Below are 14,476 nucleotides of genomic sequence, written 5' to 3'. Positions count from 1 at the left end.
GAACGCAAAGCGACGCACCGGTGGGTTTGCTTTATACAACTTGACTGACCCAAGCGATAAGTCGTGACTGTAGTCGACCAAGCAGGGAATATTTGTCTTGCTTCTTCCTTCAGGCTGTAGCAGGTGCGGTTCAACGCCAGTTCTACTAGCCGGAGTGACATGCTCTGAAAGGCACCGCTGGAGAAAAATACACCGATTGTATCAGCAGTTGACCATATGGCTTGGATATGATGGCTATTAACGCAGCTTCTTTGATCGCAGTTAACCGCGTGATTGCGAGTCTGGTATCAAGGACAAGAACCAGCTGCGTGCGATGCTGAAGAAGAAAACGAATAGGGAACACCATCGGACTGTGGAGGCCGTCAAAGAAGTGCTCTTTCCTTTCTGTATTTGAATTTTTACCACGAGAGAAATATAACACCTTACCTCCAAGGTGGTCGGCAAGCAACTACGTTCAGCCAGATTCCGATATCAAGAAACAACCCCCCAACTACTACTTACGGCTTGACGAAAGGCTACTCGGCAATGACGAAGCTCACTATTCCCTTCGGGCAATTCAGACTCATTCCTGCCATATGGAGAAGCAGGCGGCAATCAGTGATCTACTGACATATGTGCGTGATTTTTCGATCTCATATAACAGCGAGTGTATTATAGTTTAAGTAAAATTGACTTAAGAAAGCCCTTGTTTTTATTTTATACGGTTTTTTATATAAATACTGAATACCGTAGCTCTTTGGTCAGCTCGCTCTTGACAAATGCCTTCGTTTTTCCTTGATTTTGAGTTATAAGCATCTAGACGATTGCAGTATAGACAATGCACGATGCTATTACTTCTGTTCTCAATCGGTGGCCCCATCAGTATTAAATCCCTGCGACAAGACGACAACAATATGAAAGCGGACAACCAATTCTTTAACTCCTTGCACATGGATTACTTTCTGAAGTGAAAACGTCCCCACGCGAAATGGCTTTTAAAGCAGAGGTGTATCATGAATAGTTAATATTTTTAACCAGAAGAATAGTCGCGCCAAGGTTTTGTTTTTCCCATTGTGTAAAACAGGAAGCAGGCTGACAAACGCGCAAGTCACACAAGTTATTCGCCGGTCATCAGCGTCGGTTTTTGTATATACTATTATGTGCAGTACGTCAGGGAAGTTCAGTTAAAACCACAAACTTTTACTATTTTTCTAAGGTACAGAGTACATCCAAATGATTATTGGTTCTTGAAGCCTACATGGGTCGCACTTAGGTGCTACCGTCCCATTTCCTCTGGCTACTTCACTTGTAGAGGGCAGAAAACTCGACAGGAAACGGAAACGGGAGTCACCTTCTTGCACAGTAGTATGTGAAATATTCAGTCTACCTCCTTTCGTTTTCCACCTGTACCATTTTTATTTTCGTTTTAGGGCAAATATGTCGAGTCGATGCTATACAGGAGGTACACACACACACACACACACACCACTGTCTGTGGTGGGAAGATAGAGACCGTAGTAGACGCTGGTCGGAAGTGGAAATGTCAACCTCTCTATTTAACCTCTTTTCCTGCCTATGTGGTACATCGGCTCACACCCACGCAATAGCCAACAGGTAGAATACTTAACACAAATATACTGTAAATTTCTTTTCTATACAACAAGAACAAGAATCAATGCAGGCAGCAGAAAACCGATTGCTGGTTTACGGCTCGTAAAATCTTGTTGAATCGTCATTCAATCAGATAACCTACAGGGTAGGCCTATGTAGATTCATGTGTATTTCTACACAATGAGCTCGTTTCTACATAATCTGGCACAAAGTCCGTTTTCTAATGGAAAAAGACCTTTATCATCCAACCTTGTAAATGAGAACGAAACAATCGTGGAATCGATAAAGTAACTCCATCGTTCGATGGAACGCTTCGTAGAACTCTGCGACAGTCTGCCGTACGGCACGGCATTTCAATGGTTCGAAAGTTCCCATCAAAAAGGGAAGAAAAATGGTAGAATGGTCCGACGGTTCGGTCGTGTGATTTCCTTAGTGACCATTCGCACACTTAATGGTCGTGGGAAGTTGTTGTTCAGAATGAAAGCGGCGACTTGACAAGAAAAGGGAAGAGACAAAATGGGAACAATATAAAGAAACATTTTTGTTCATAAAAGCAAATATATTGAAAACTGGAATGAAAAAAAAAAACACACACATACGTATACGTTTAAGGAAGGAGGAAAAAGAAGAGCAGTGACCCATTTGGGGAAAAGGGAAACGACGATTGTAACTTCACGAGAAAAGCAGCGGAAGTGGCCGAGTAGGTTTCCAAACAGCTGGGACTAACCGCCTAATCAGCCGGCCATTCTATCATTTCAACTGGGAACAGCCTTGAGTAGCGTAGCCAACCGACTAGTACTATCTCACCTGTATACGCTTAATCTCTTTTCCAGCAAAGTTTTCCATTCAGTTTACGTCACCCCTTTACCTGTCCACGTATCGGAGCCATTTCTCTCTTTCCTCTCAATTCTCGCCTTTCTCTCTACCTTAAATTAAGGAGTATTTCCTCTTTAGCCGGCAGTGGTGGAAGGACGGTGAGAGGATGCAGTCACAACCTGTAAGAATGCTGTATGAAAAGAAAATTCGGTGGGAAGAGAGAGGGGGTGAGAAATGCATAGGTACTATGTCCAACAACTGTGGGGGAAAAGGAAGTTGGTCGACCGAACCTCGCCTACGACCCTTCGTAATCGTTCTCTTTTTCTGTAACGATTGGCTTCCCTTTTTCTATGCCCTAGGTAGGCGTCGAGCCAACGCTCGTCCGACGGAAACGATCCGCCATTTTGTCTCATGAGCCAGTTGCGGCAGTAGCTTCTCTCTTTGACATTCGACAGGTATAAGTGACCTGCAATCTCTGTTCCGTCCGCCTTCATTATTGTTAAGACAATTGGGTATAGTCTTAGTTTTTCTTTGCCAACGAGTGCCAGCTATTTTTTTCGCTGTTTTCCTATCAAGTCCTCTTATTGATAGTCTAGTTATCTGCATGCACGGCATAAATTGAGCAGATTCCGCAGATTCAGACGAAGTTAGAAAAACAAAGCCACAATCCATACGGTTGAACTTCACTCTCTGTGATATTGAATTTAGAAACAAACTGCTGCTGCTAACAATAAGGTTTTAATCCAAAAATTCAAAAAAATAAAAATAAATAATGGCTCATGATGGGCGAATCGTTTTAAAAACCAAACTATATCTAGGCTTATAGCCAATTAGCCATTTGTTGAATACTATTCCTTTTATTATTATTATGTTATTATATTATATATTTTGTTCAAATCTTTTATGTTTGTCTTTTTGGGTTCTCAGGATAAACCTAAATCGCATGGATGACCAAATCCTAGTTAGCCACTAGATTTGTAGTTGAAAACGTAAATGTTCTTAAATTTACTAGTATTTAATTGGAGGCGTTTTCGCAGCACCAATAAGCTCACCGACAAAAACTGCGTCACACCTACTACTAGCGCAATTGTAGTTGTGTTTTTACCCCAATTACCCCTCGCCGTTTGCTGCCAAGGAAACTTGAAACATGTGCTCTCGCGCATTTGCAATTGTATCTCCATTTTTCCCAACCTCTTGATCGGCTATTAGTAGATTTGGTTGGTTAAAAGCTCGGTAAAAAGAATATTAGCCAAAGAGACTAGAGGTGATCCAGCTGATGGTCACCTCAGCAACAGCCGTTTCAGTCTGAGGATTTTTGTCTATAACCTTCTCCAGGGGGTGTAAAACTCTTTAACGCGGTGTAGGTATACGAGATTCTAGAATCGCGAGTGATTTTGAATCAAAAAGTGATTGATTTGTAATTCATAAGAATCTAATTTTCATGCTAAAACCATGTAATTCCTACTGCAAACTGGGGATTTTGTGATTCTTTCAACAACAAAGAAATGATTCTTTGGCAAATGTACGAGATTCTTTCGATTTTTACACAACCCGTGTTTCTCCGTAAAACAGAGCTCGTTTAGCACCGTAAAACCACGTATGTAAATGTTACCTTCACATCATTGGTCTATAGTCCTTGTCAGCTTTCGAACTCAGGATAATTTCGGATAATTCTTGAATGTACTAATCGTTGCATTTGGGGCCCATCACAAGACCTGTTGCGAATTTTTAACCGGCTGTAATCGTTAGGCCTAGTTACTGTATAACAAATCATTCTCTACATCCCTTATTATACGGAATGGAAAATTTTGGTATAAAACCCGAAATTTTGGCATAAAATAATACTAGGTTGATATAATTTTGGCGATTAAGAGTGTTAGATGATTAAAAAATTTTCTTGGGGAATTTGAATAGAAAACTGACGATTAAAAGCGACCTAGGAAATATATGTGTGTCCAAATTTGTTGTTTTCTTCTTGTTTTGCAACCACGTTGGTTAGTACAGAATGATCTAGTCATTTAAAAGCCCGCCTGTTACCCCAATACTTATATTACCATGAATAGTAGGCTACATTATTGAACTAGCATGTAGAAGATAGTCATTGCCACCGTGCGTCGATTAGTAGGCAATTTATACAGTTAATGCACAATCTTTATCAACGTGCCAAATTTAATCTATAAAAACTAGCCTAATGAGGATCAACATCTAGTAGCCGAATAATGTCCATGGCATCTATATAGTTTAGTTGAATAGAAATGTTTAGACATTTATCGGCAAATTCAAATTTGTGCTTAACATTTTGCTAAAATCTTACAAGTTTGGCGTAAGAATCAAACTCAAAACAAACAATAATCCTACCGTGGGTGTGGTATCCCTTTAAATGTTATATTATACCTAACCCACTAAGTTCTAAATCTGTAATTCCAGGAAAACAAATAAATAGTTTTAAAAATTGGTTTTTAGATCATTAGTGACAATATAGCTGTATACGTATAGTAGCCTAAGTGATATGTGATTATAACACAAGCAAACAGAACACATGAAAAACATCTGGTATAATAACCGGTAAACACTTTTAAGCCAACCAATTTAGCCAAAATTTATGTTATATTTTAACTTGGGGCTTTGTTTAGATGGCGAACAGAACAAATTAGTCAATTAGCAGGGTTTTTTTTTCATAACTTGAATTGGAATGGTGTATCAGGTTAAACAATGTCTTTTTATCTTGTACAAATTCCGTGTTGAAAAAAAAATGAGCAGCAACTGTATTCAAACCAGAACGATTACAGAAGAATGGCGACCTAAGTATAGTTATATTCATTACCTAATTTGACTATGTGGAAGTTATTTCCACGTTATAAAAATGCGATGGAGTTAGATGTGGTTTAGTTTTGAATATTGTTGACAACTTGAAAGACTATGTATACATTTCGAAAAGGCAGCTACTCTGCCAACGAATTTCAGACTCATGATAAAGTTTCTGCTTCTGATAATTTTTAAGGGAAAACCCAAATCGAGTTAAAATATTTCCAAAATACAGTATTTACGACATACTCGTATTTGCGTTTGCTTAAATGCTATTTGTGGATTTTTCTTCCGGGTTGTAACTGGCCAATGGAAAAGGCTGTTCACGGAAGAAGCCCATATCAAACGCAAAAGCGATAGAAAAAGAAGCGTCTCGTACGCAACACGCTGCACGAAAATCGCGCATTTTTGCCGATGAAAAAATTCCGTAACGACGTAAACAGTAGTTCTCAATCACGTTGGACGCAACAAACGAGTTACTAATGCAATTTATATTTATGCATAGCCTACTCGAAAAGTAAAACCTGGAGCTTGGAAGTTCAAAAGTAAAACGCCCTTTTTACACAAGGGTCTAACTATGATGGACGTCAGCGCCACTAGACTTTGAAATTGGAACTACATAATGGTGCTACGTTCTGCCTAGTTTCCAGGGTTCTAATTTAAGTAAATTTCTCTAACGCCTCCGCCGTAGTTAAAGGGAGCCATATCTAACTGATATACTGTATTTCATGTTAGCTATTTACTGGGATGACACTTTAACAGTTAACGGCAGTCAGAATGAAGTTCGATACTAGTATATGCCATTAACCTTTACCAATAAAGCTGTATTCTAAATGAATGGCGTTTTGTTGTTTCTTCTTTCAAAGCAATTTTATCTTGTAAGCTTAAATGCATTTTTCTTATTAACAGAGCTTCATGTCTGAATTAAAAGTGCCAATGTCGGCGGCAAATTTTCAATGCGGTAAGGTTGTTACTTTTACTGTCAGAAGGGGGCACTTGGTAAATACCACCGAGTAAAAAGAAAGAAGCTATTGGTTGCTTCACTGCTAAAGTGCGGATAGGATAGGGAACCTTCAGGCTTTACGTTACCTATCGAGTAGGCCATGGTTTATGCAAGGAGAATCGGATTATAGGTACCTACTCGCCCATGATGTATATATTAACTACTATTTTGAGACCTAGATGGTGTTGTATTCTCAGTGTGGCCCACAGTTTCTAGTGGAAATTATTATAGATCCGCCATTCTTCTTGTTTTTCTAACCGGAATTACCGATACTCGATTCTCCCTAGCGACTTTCTAACTCGACGTAAAAAGTTTCCTTCTTTTTTGGTAAGTAATTTCTGTGGGTTTCAGCGTTCTTATCACCATCAACCAAATTGTTTGTTTACCTGTCTGAGGAACCCAAAGACGTGCTTGAATTGTTTTGAGGAGGGTCGCCATTTTTGCCTAGATTTGTGTTACTCTAAATTTTTTGTTGATATTTAATCGTTAGATCCTAGTCAATTCTTTTGCAGCTAACGCATTAATTTTTCTCAAATTTTTCAACTGTGGTTTTTGTTACGTCGTCGGAACAGTTGTGTTGCCATATATTCAGTGACAAGCCTTTCAGGTGACCTTACTTCAACACAAATCTCTGCCAGACATACAATTCCCTTATTACCCAAAAACAAAATCAGTGTTGTATCACATTGTCATCTTATAAAGTGCCACTAATAGGAATTTTCCCTATGGACTTAACTTCAGTCATTTGAAAGTTTTTGTGAATTAAAAATTCAGTGAGAGACAGTAAAATATCCTTTTCTTTAGTTTCGTTAAATCATGAACGAGGAGAGTGTTATGTGCAATGCCTGAAAACTGCATAGAGTGTCTTAAAAGAATTTTCATCTACAGTGTGTCATGGGAACTGGAGTGATGCTGTGAACTTCGATGTATTCTCCTTAATAGAGGCTGTGACTGATCAACAGCCGAACTATGCCTACTGTGCCAAGGTAATATTAGGCAGCTTTGCCATATACCATGCTTAGTCTGAATTCTTGTGTACCAATAATATCCACTTTCCAACCATTGTTTTGAGACTCTTGAAATCCAACCACCCCTCTTTTCAACAAATATTTTTTCACAGTTCAGTTAAGTAACCTTCAGTACAAATACTCAATATAGGGCAGGCAGTTTGAAGGACCCAGAGGTAGCAGACCTCTTTGACCATGACGACCCAGACCGGATATTCGAAGATCTCCGAGAGATCGGTCATGGAAGTTTTGGAGCTGTTTATTATGCCCGTCATGCTTTTACGAAGGAAATTGTGGCCATTAAAAAAATGTCCTATATGGGAAAACAATGCCATGAAAAATGGCAGGATATCCTCAAAGAAATTCGTTTCCTTCGACAGTTACGCCATCCCAATACAATTGAGTATAAAGGATGTTATCTCAGGGAACACACAGCCTGGGTCAGTATTTCTGATCAGAATAATCAGACATTTAGAGCTCGATATACTAATGTTATGCTTCTTGTACACAGTTGGTCATGGAGTACTGCCTTGGCTCAGCTTCCGATATAATTGAAGTTCATAAGAGGCCATTACGTGAGGAGGAGATTGCTGGCATCTGTGACGGTGTTCTACGTGGTCTGGACTACCTGCACACTATGAATCGCATCCATCGCGACGTCAAGGCTGGCAATATTCTTCTGACTGAAATTGGAACTGTTAAGCTAGGTAGCCAATTCATCGATTTCGGGAAATATGCCGTCGATCTAGATGTTAAAAAGTGTTTCATTCCATAGCTGATTTCGGATCGGCAAGTTTACATTGTCCGGCCAATAGTTTTGTCGGAACTCCATATTGGATGGCGCCAGAAGTTATCCTTGCAATGGACGAAGGACAGTACGATGGAAAAGTGGATGTCTGGTCATTGGGAATTACTTGCGTGGAATTAGGTACGTCTTTTAACGGTTAATGCATCAAATTACTTTCAATCATCATAGAATCATAATTTATCTTGTACAATATGAATGCCCGTTTCTATTTTCAGCTGAGAGAAAACCCCCTTATTTCAATATGAATGCCATGAGTGCCCTGTACCACATAGCGCAGAATGATAGCCCATCGCTATCGTCATCTACTTGGTCTGAAGTATTTCGTCATTTCGTCGACTCTTGTCTTCAAAAGAATCCATCTGACAGACCTACGGCTGGTCGTCTTTTACATGTTCGTATAGTTACCAATTGCCCAGAACGTTTGAACTGGTAATTAAGATTTTTCATTATTATGCAATAGCATCAATTTATTACACGTCCAAGACCTGGGACTGTAATAATTGACTTGATACATCGCACTAAAGCTGCTGTTCGTGATCTGGACAATTTAAACTATCGTAAAATGAAGAAAATATTGATGGTTGATTCTTGTGAAACGGAAAGCAATACTGGTGATGCAGAAGGTGGTCGATCGCGTGTACTTCTCGTCGTCTTTGTAGATACGAATACTTACGAAATTTGTCTTCTTTAGGCGAAGAAGAACAAGGTGGTGACAGCAGTAAAAGTAATTCAATAACGTCCGAACAGAGTATTCAATCAACCGGCATCAGCGCTAGTTCACAAAGTAGCTCTACGAGCAGCATCCCGCCACGCACAGCGGATCCGGAAAACAGCTCGATATATCCCATGTCGGTTCGAAATCGAACAAAGGTAAAGCTTTCGCTGCGCTAATAATTTATTTATTTTTCAATTTCATTAAAATCATTCCTTTTGCAAGCATTCATTTGTCCCATGAGCTTCAATATTTATTTTGTTTGTATGTTTCTTTTTATTTTGTGTGATTGTTCCCCCCAAAAAAGTCGCTGCACGCCAACAACTTGTCGGGTGTGAGCGACGGTCTATCACTCAGCACCAACGCAACCAACAGCCTGAATACCAATCACTTCGCTACCATTAGAACTACGTCGATCGTTTCAAAACAGCAAAAAGAGCACATGCAAGAAGAAATGCACGAGCAAATGTCTGGCTACAAACGCATGCGCCGAGAACACCAGAGTGCTCTGATCAAGGTAGTAAAGCAGTATTTATTTTGTTTCATTTTATTTTCCTTTTATTGTGTTTTGTAACTTGGGTTCGAACTCTCCTCATTCATTTCCATTGTCGCCTTAACAGCTGGAAGAGAGATGTAGAGTAGAAATGGAGGGCCATAAGCAAATGTTAGACAAAGAGTACGAAACGTTACTAACATCATTCCGCAAGGAACTGGAAAAGCTTCATGTGAAACATCAGCAAGAACTTGAACGCAAGGTAGAAAATCGCTTAAAGCTCTCTTCGCGTTACCCGAATTAATGGTACACTTTCCCAACTTGAAGCTGAAGCAGAATTTATCTGGCGAGAAAAAGCTGACCAAAGAAATGAACGCGCGACATTTGCTCGAAAAGAAAAATTTTGAAATTCAGGTGCGTCGCGAATACAAGCAAACTAAAGAAAGGTGGAAGCAGGAACTCAGCAGCGATGAGAGCACAACAAAACGCCAACGAGATGCGGCCCTACAGTATGATTGTTTTTATAGAGGGAAAAATTAACGAAGTTCTTGTGTTCAAAATTTTTTAAAAAATGTGTCTCTAGGAATTACAAAGATTCCTGAAGGCAATCGAAGCGCGTGAGGAAGAACGCTTGACGAAGAGCCAGAAGGACTATTTGGAATTAGAGGTGCGCAGATTACGGCGTGCAAAACTCCTGTCTTATCACCGATTAGAACGTGAGCTGTTGTGTGAAGAGCTCAATAGGAGGCAAGCTCAATTGGAGACGGCCCACGCCATGTTGCTTCGCCACCATGAGCTGACGCAAGAGCTGGAATATCGGCAGCAGCGTGCAGTTCACATGCTGCGAGAGGAACAGCTTAGGCGACAGCATCAGACGGAATTGTCCAATCAGCACGAGTACACCCAGCGTGCAGAGCGCGAACTACGCAAAAAACACGCCGTCGAATTGAAGCAACAGCCCAAAAGTTTGAAACAAAAAGAAATTTTAATCCGTAAGCAGTTCCGAGAGACGGTTAAAATTCAGACACGCCAATATAAAGCGCTCAAGGCCCAAGAGCTGGCCTCGACACCGCGAGACCAACAAAAAGGTGTGATCAAGAAACTGAAAGAAGATCAGCGACGCAAATTGACTCTTCTCGGTGAACAGTACGAGCGAAGTATCGCCGAAATGCTTCAAAAACAGTCGGTATGTATTTCTCTCTGCTTTTGCTTTTTGTCAATCTGCCATTTTGCCTAGTAGCCACTGTATGGCTTCAGAGTATTTGACGGGGCATCAGTTAACTGAAAAGAAAGAAGGGAAGAACAAATTACCGTTTTTAAGAAACCACGTCGGACATCTGCGATCGCAAATCGGTCCCAAGTTTGTCCGATGGGTTCTCTTAGCTGATGTATAATCCTAATAGTGTGTTTGAGTGAAAAAAAAAGGGGGGTGATGGCTTAAGAGGATCGGTATCGGCACATGGATAGTTGCGGAAATTTTGCATTTTCAGCAATTTCCAGTGACGAGAAGGCACATTCTACTATCTTAGCGCTTTCTCATTTTAGATTTTGCGTAGTTACCTCATTAATTCGGGAAATTTTGATACCATCTTGATACTGGTACTCGTTCCCACTAAAGGAAACCTGTCAATCAGCCAATGTGAAGTCGCTTACAAGTTGTACCGGTAAAATGTTGACTTGATCACGTTACGAGGCAATTGTATCTGCATTATAGAACATAGTCTAGATTTCCATTGGCTTCCAAAGTCTATCTCGCTGCCCACGTAAACCTGCGGCAAGCGTTCAGCACAAAATATTTTGGCGCAATGTTATCGCGTTTACTTCTACCCGATTAGAAACTTGCCCTTTTTACGAATCTCAAATCCATGGCCCATTGACAGTGATATAGATACAGTATCTTTCTTTGTGTGGTATTTTGGCTTTCTGTGGGAATAGGATGAGTTTTCACTAAATAAATTTAATAATTCTGGTAAGGCACTACGTTGAGGTATTAAAGCCATGAGATATTGTCGCCCAGTCCGATTTATCCGGTTTATAGGCTACTGTTTGGCCGCACGAGTCGGACCCGGACTGCTTTTCCAATTCTTAGATCGGCCACGTAGTTTAAGACACTTTTTCTTTGCGATCCGCAAATGAAATTCCGTTCTATAAAATGGTACGTTAGCTGTCTGAGGCAGACAAGGTAGATTTGCGTTGAAGCCTAACCATTAAGCCAAAGGCTGGTCGGTAAATGTTCGTGTTGAATAATAGCAAAGGGTTGTAAGATAGATTTTGTTGTACAAGCAATAAAAACGCTTACTGCAAATTGTACTTGCCAAGTCATGTTTCACTGTAGATGTTAACCTTCCTTTGCATTTGTTTAAATCTAGATACGCCTAGACGAATCGCAAGAAGTGGAAGCGCAAGTGATGCGGGATAAGCTGCAACGAGAATTGGAAATTCTTATGGCTTACCAGTCAAAGAGTAAAATGACAGCCGAAGCACAGCGCAATAGGGAGAGAGCGGAATTGGAAGAAAGGGTGTCGGTGCGCCGTGCCCTACTGGAACAAAAGGTGAGCGTCTTCAAATAAAAAATTAATAAATTAAGGTCTTTCCCCACGTCTTATCTGCACTAAAAAAAAATCTACCGCATCTGGTTTCCCCTACATCGTAGCAGCTATTAGCTTTGAAACTGCTCCAGTTTAGTATATTGATAATTATAATTTTCAAAATACCGCTAGATGGAAGAAGAAACGCGAGAATTCTTACGTGAACGCTCCGACCGGATCCGTCTGCTTCACGAAAATCAGGCCAAAGAATTAGAACGTTTTGACGACGAATCCGTGAGACTCGGCTTCAGGTTTTCACATTTTTCTTTCTGTTTTGTTTTGTGTGTTTGTTTTGCGTTAACGACTGTATTTTTGAATGTGAATGAAATGACTACAATGCAGTGCACTAGCCATTGCTGAACCTCCCCGCGAAACGTATGGAGACGAAGACTCTGACAGCATCACGGGAAGTACGCTTAGCCTGAATCGTCCAGGTAAACACATTTGCTATCTTAGCATTAATTGCCGTTTGTTTCTCATCATTGATTTGAATTCAAAGGGGTACCGAACCACCACGGTGCAAATCACTCAGTGGCAACCACCTCAGCATCATCATCGTCACAATCTTCCTCGTTCACTCCATCATCCAATTCGGTTTCTTCCAACTACGCCTGCACTGGACGACCATGAATTGTGTGGCCATCCACTTAGGTGTTAGCCGACCTCTCACCCTTGTATAGTATTTACTTTCAGCACCTCCGCACGCCATCATCAAAGTGGCACGGGAATGATGGTCGAATCGATCCCTGGCATTAAAAGCAGGACACAAGCATGCAGGCTTGCCTCCCAACAGATTGATTGAAATATAGCCATTAGGTTATGGAGAGGTGAAAGGAGGTGGTGGGCAATTAGTCAACACCCTCCTCCGAATCCATCTCGGACGAACCTGCTTTTTTTATTTGTAATTATCCCTATGTTCAACAGGCCATAAATCCGCATGATCCTTGAAAAACAAGACAAAGAAATAGTAACAGCAACTACAAAAGAAAATGGATAAAAGAAAAAAAAAAAAGAACAAACAAAAACAAAACCAAAAAGGAAAAAAAAAAAAAAAAGTACATACACCAGAAGATAGACTGCTAATCCATCTTGACAGTAGAACCCCATTCTCTTTCGGTTTCATCGTCCGAGAATAGGATGGCCTGGCCGATATGGTAAAGCCTCTCCAATTAGCTTATGCACCATTGCTTTTCCACCCGAAAACTTTTCGTTGCCCTAAGGCTAAACCTATTGAGGCCCTTGGATTTATTTTTATTTTTTTTTTTTTCTTCTTTTCTTTCCCTTTTCTTTGGGGAGGATCCATGCAAGTGGGTATGCTAGACATTAATTTGACTCGTGGTACATATCACATTCGAACTTCAGCCGTACTGTTCACGAATCTAACGACACGTTTCCCTGCTTTGTAGCAATTTGCCTGTAAAAATTGGTTTTGAAAGTCCAGTAGCAAAAAGCGTCGCGACCTATGACTAGTTGGCCACGAGTCCTGCTACTGCAACAAACAACAAAAGAAGGCGGTCTCGTGCATCTTAGATCTAAAGTGATGTTTCTTCTACCCTAATCGTATTGCATTTGATTATCGCATAGTTGACTTTGTCATAAACATGCCAATACTTTACCTTTTCGTTGAAACCCCAAACATCCAATTACCATAGGACGATTGAAATTTAGCATCTTTCAATTTCTCCCCTGTTGTTCAGGGTACTCCCAAACAGCCAGAGCTAACTATTAGTCATCCATCGATGCTTAAGTTAACTTGATCCATCTCTCTTATTCATTTTGCTTTTTTCTAACTATAGCAATTAATTTGTCCAGTTGATACAGTAGATGCGTGATTCCGTGTATATATATCTTGTCGGCGAACAAAAGAAAGTTTCGGACACGTTACACGCTTGCAACTGGGGAAAACAGTGGGATGAAAGTGGTCTAGCAATTAATGAAAACAAACAAACAAACGAAAACAGTATCTGTGAGCACGTTTTACATCAAATGAGTGAATTGTATTTCAACAAAGGCAAAATCTTAAACATATTTAGCCCCTTTGTGGAATAATAGTTCTTCCTTATGCCAACGTTTCCCCACGACTGTGTAATAACCACCTCACCCCCTAGCTATTCCTCTTCAGTGCTTTTCGTTTAAAAAGTTGCCTACTTCTTCGACGTCTTCGATGACTTTGAATATTGGCTCACATAACGTGCAAATTGTTCGTCTCAAAAATAGGGTCAAGAGGAGACAAGAGTGTAGAATTTCTCGTCAATGAAATATTTGGACAGTTGTATGAGTTTCCCCTTTTCCGACGTATTCCGTGTATTTTTTTTTTTTTCTTTCTTTATTATTATTATTATTATTATTTTCTTCCCATGCCCGACTCCTTATCTCTGCCACGATTTCTCTCCTGGAATTGTTCCATTTTAGATTTTTTTTTCTTTATTTTAATCCTTTGCCAGAGGAGGGCGGGGTTATTTTGGAATATCTCTCCCGACCTATAGGGTATCCAAAACCTAAGTTCTACATAGGCCCTCTTGATCATGTCTGTTACAACAAACGCAAAGGATGAGTGTTGCAGAAACATATTCTAATACAATACACTTGTCAAATTTTATTTGAAAGCTTTTAGTTTAGTGCGTCAGAGTGTCGTTCAAATAAAATGTGCATGT

At 40.2% G+C, this 14,476-nt stretch overlaps 1 protein-coding gene across 1 annotated transcript; it reads left to right on the top strand.

The window, feature by feature from the left end:
* Positions 1-6,411: 6,411 nt before the first annotated feature.
* Positions 6,412-14,421, top strand: LOC123469595 (serine/threonine-protein kinase Tao-like). The gene is given in 17 exon segments (XM_045168614.1): positions 6,412-6,541; positions 7,103-7,200; positions 7,373-7,661; positions 7,733-7,928; positions 7,997-8,149; positions 8,245-8,420; positions 8,490-8,652; positions 8,721-8,899; positions 9,049-9,258; positions 9,362-9,496; positions 9,562-9,743; positions 9,818-9,828; positions 9,831-10,420; positions 11,604-11,786; positions 11,955-12,073; positions 12,165-12,256; positions 12,322-14,421. Coding segments are annotated over 16 exon segments (2,826 nt in total). The 5' UTR covers positions 6,412-6,541; positions 7,103-7,183; the 3' UTR covers positions 12,453-14,421.
* The last annotated feature ends 55 nt before the right edge of the window (positions 14,422-14,476 follow it).

This window comes from Daphnia magna, linkage group LG2 (genome assembly GCF_020631705.1).
Source record: "Daphnia magna isolate NIES linkage group LG2, ASM2063170v1.1, whole genome shotgun sequence".
Lineage (NCBI taxonomy): Eukaryota > Metazoa > Arthropoda > Branchiopoda > Diplostraca > Daphniidae > Daphnia > Daphnia magna.
Note: the sequence above shows the minus strand (reverse complement) of the source record. Positions and strands in the feature narration are given on the sequence as shown.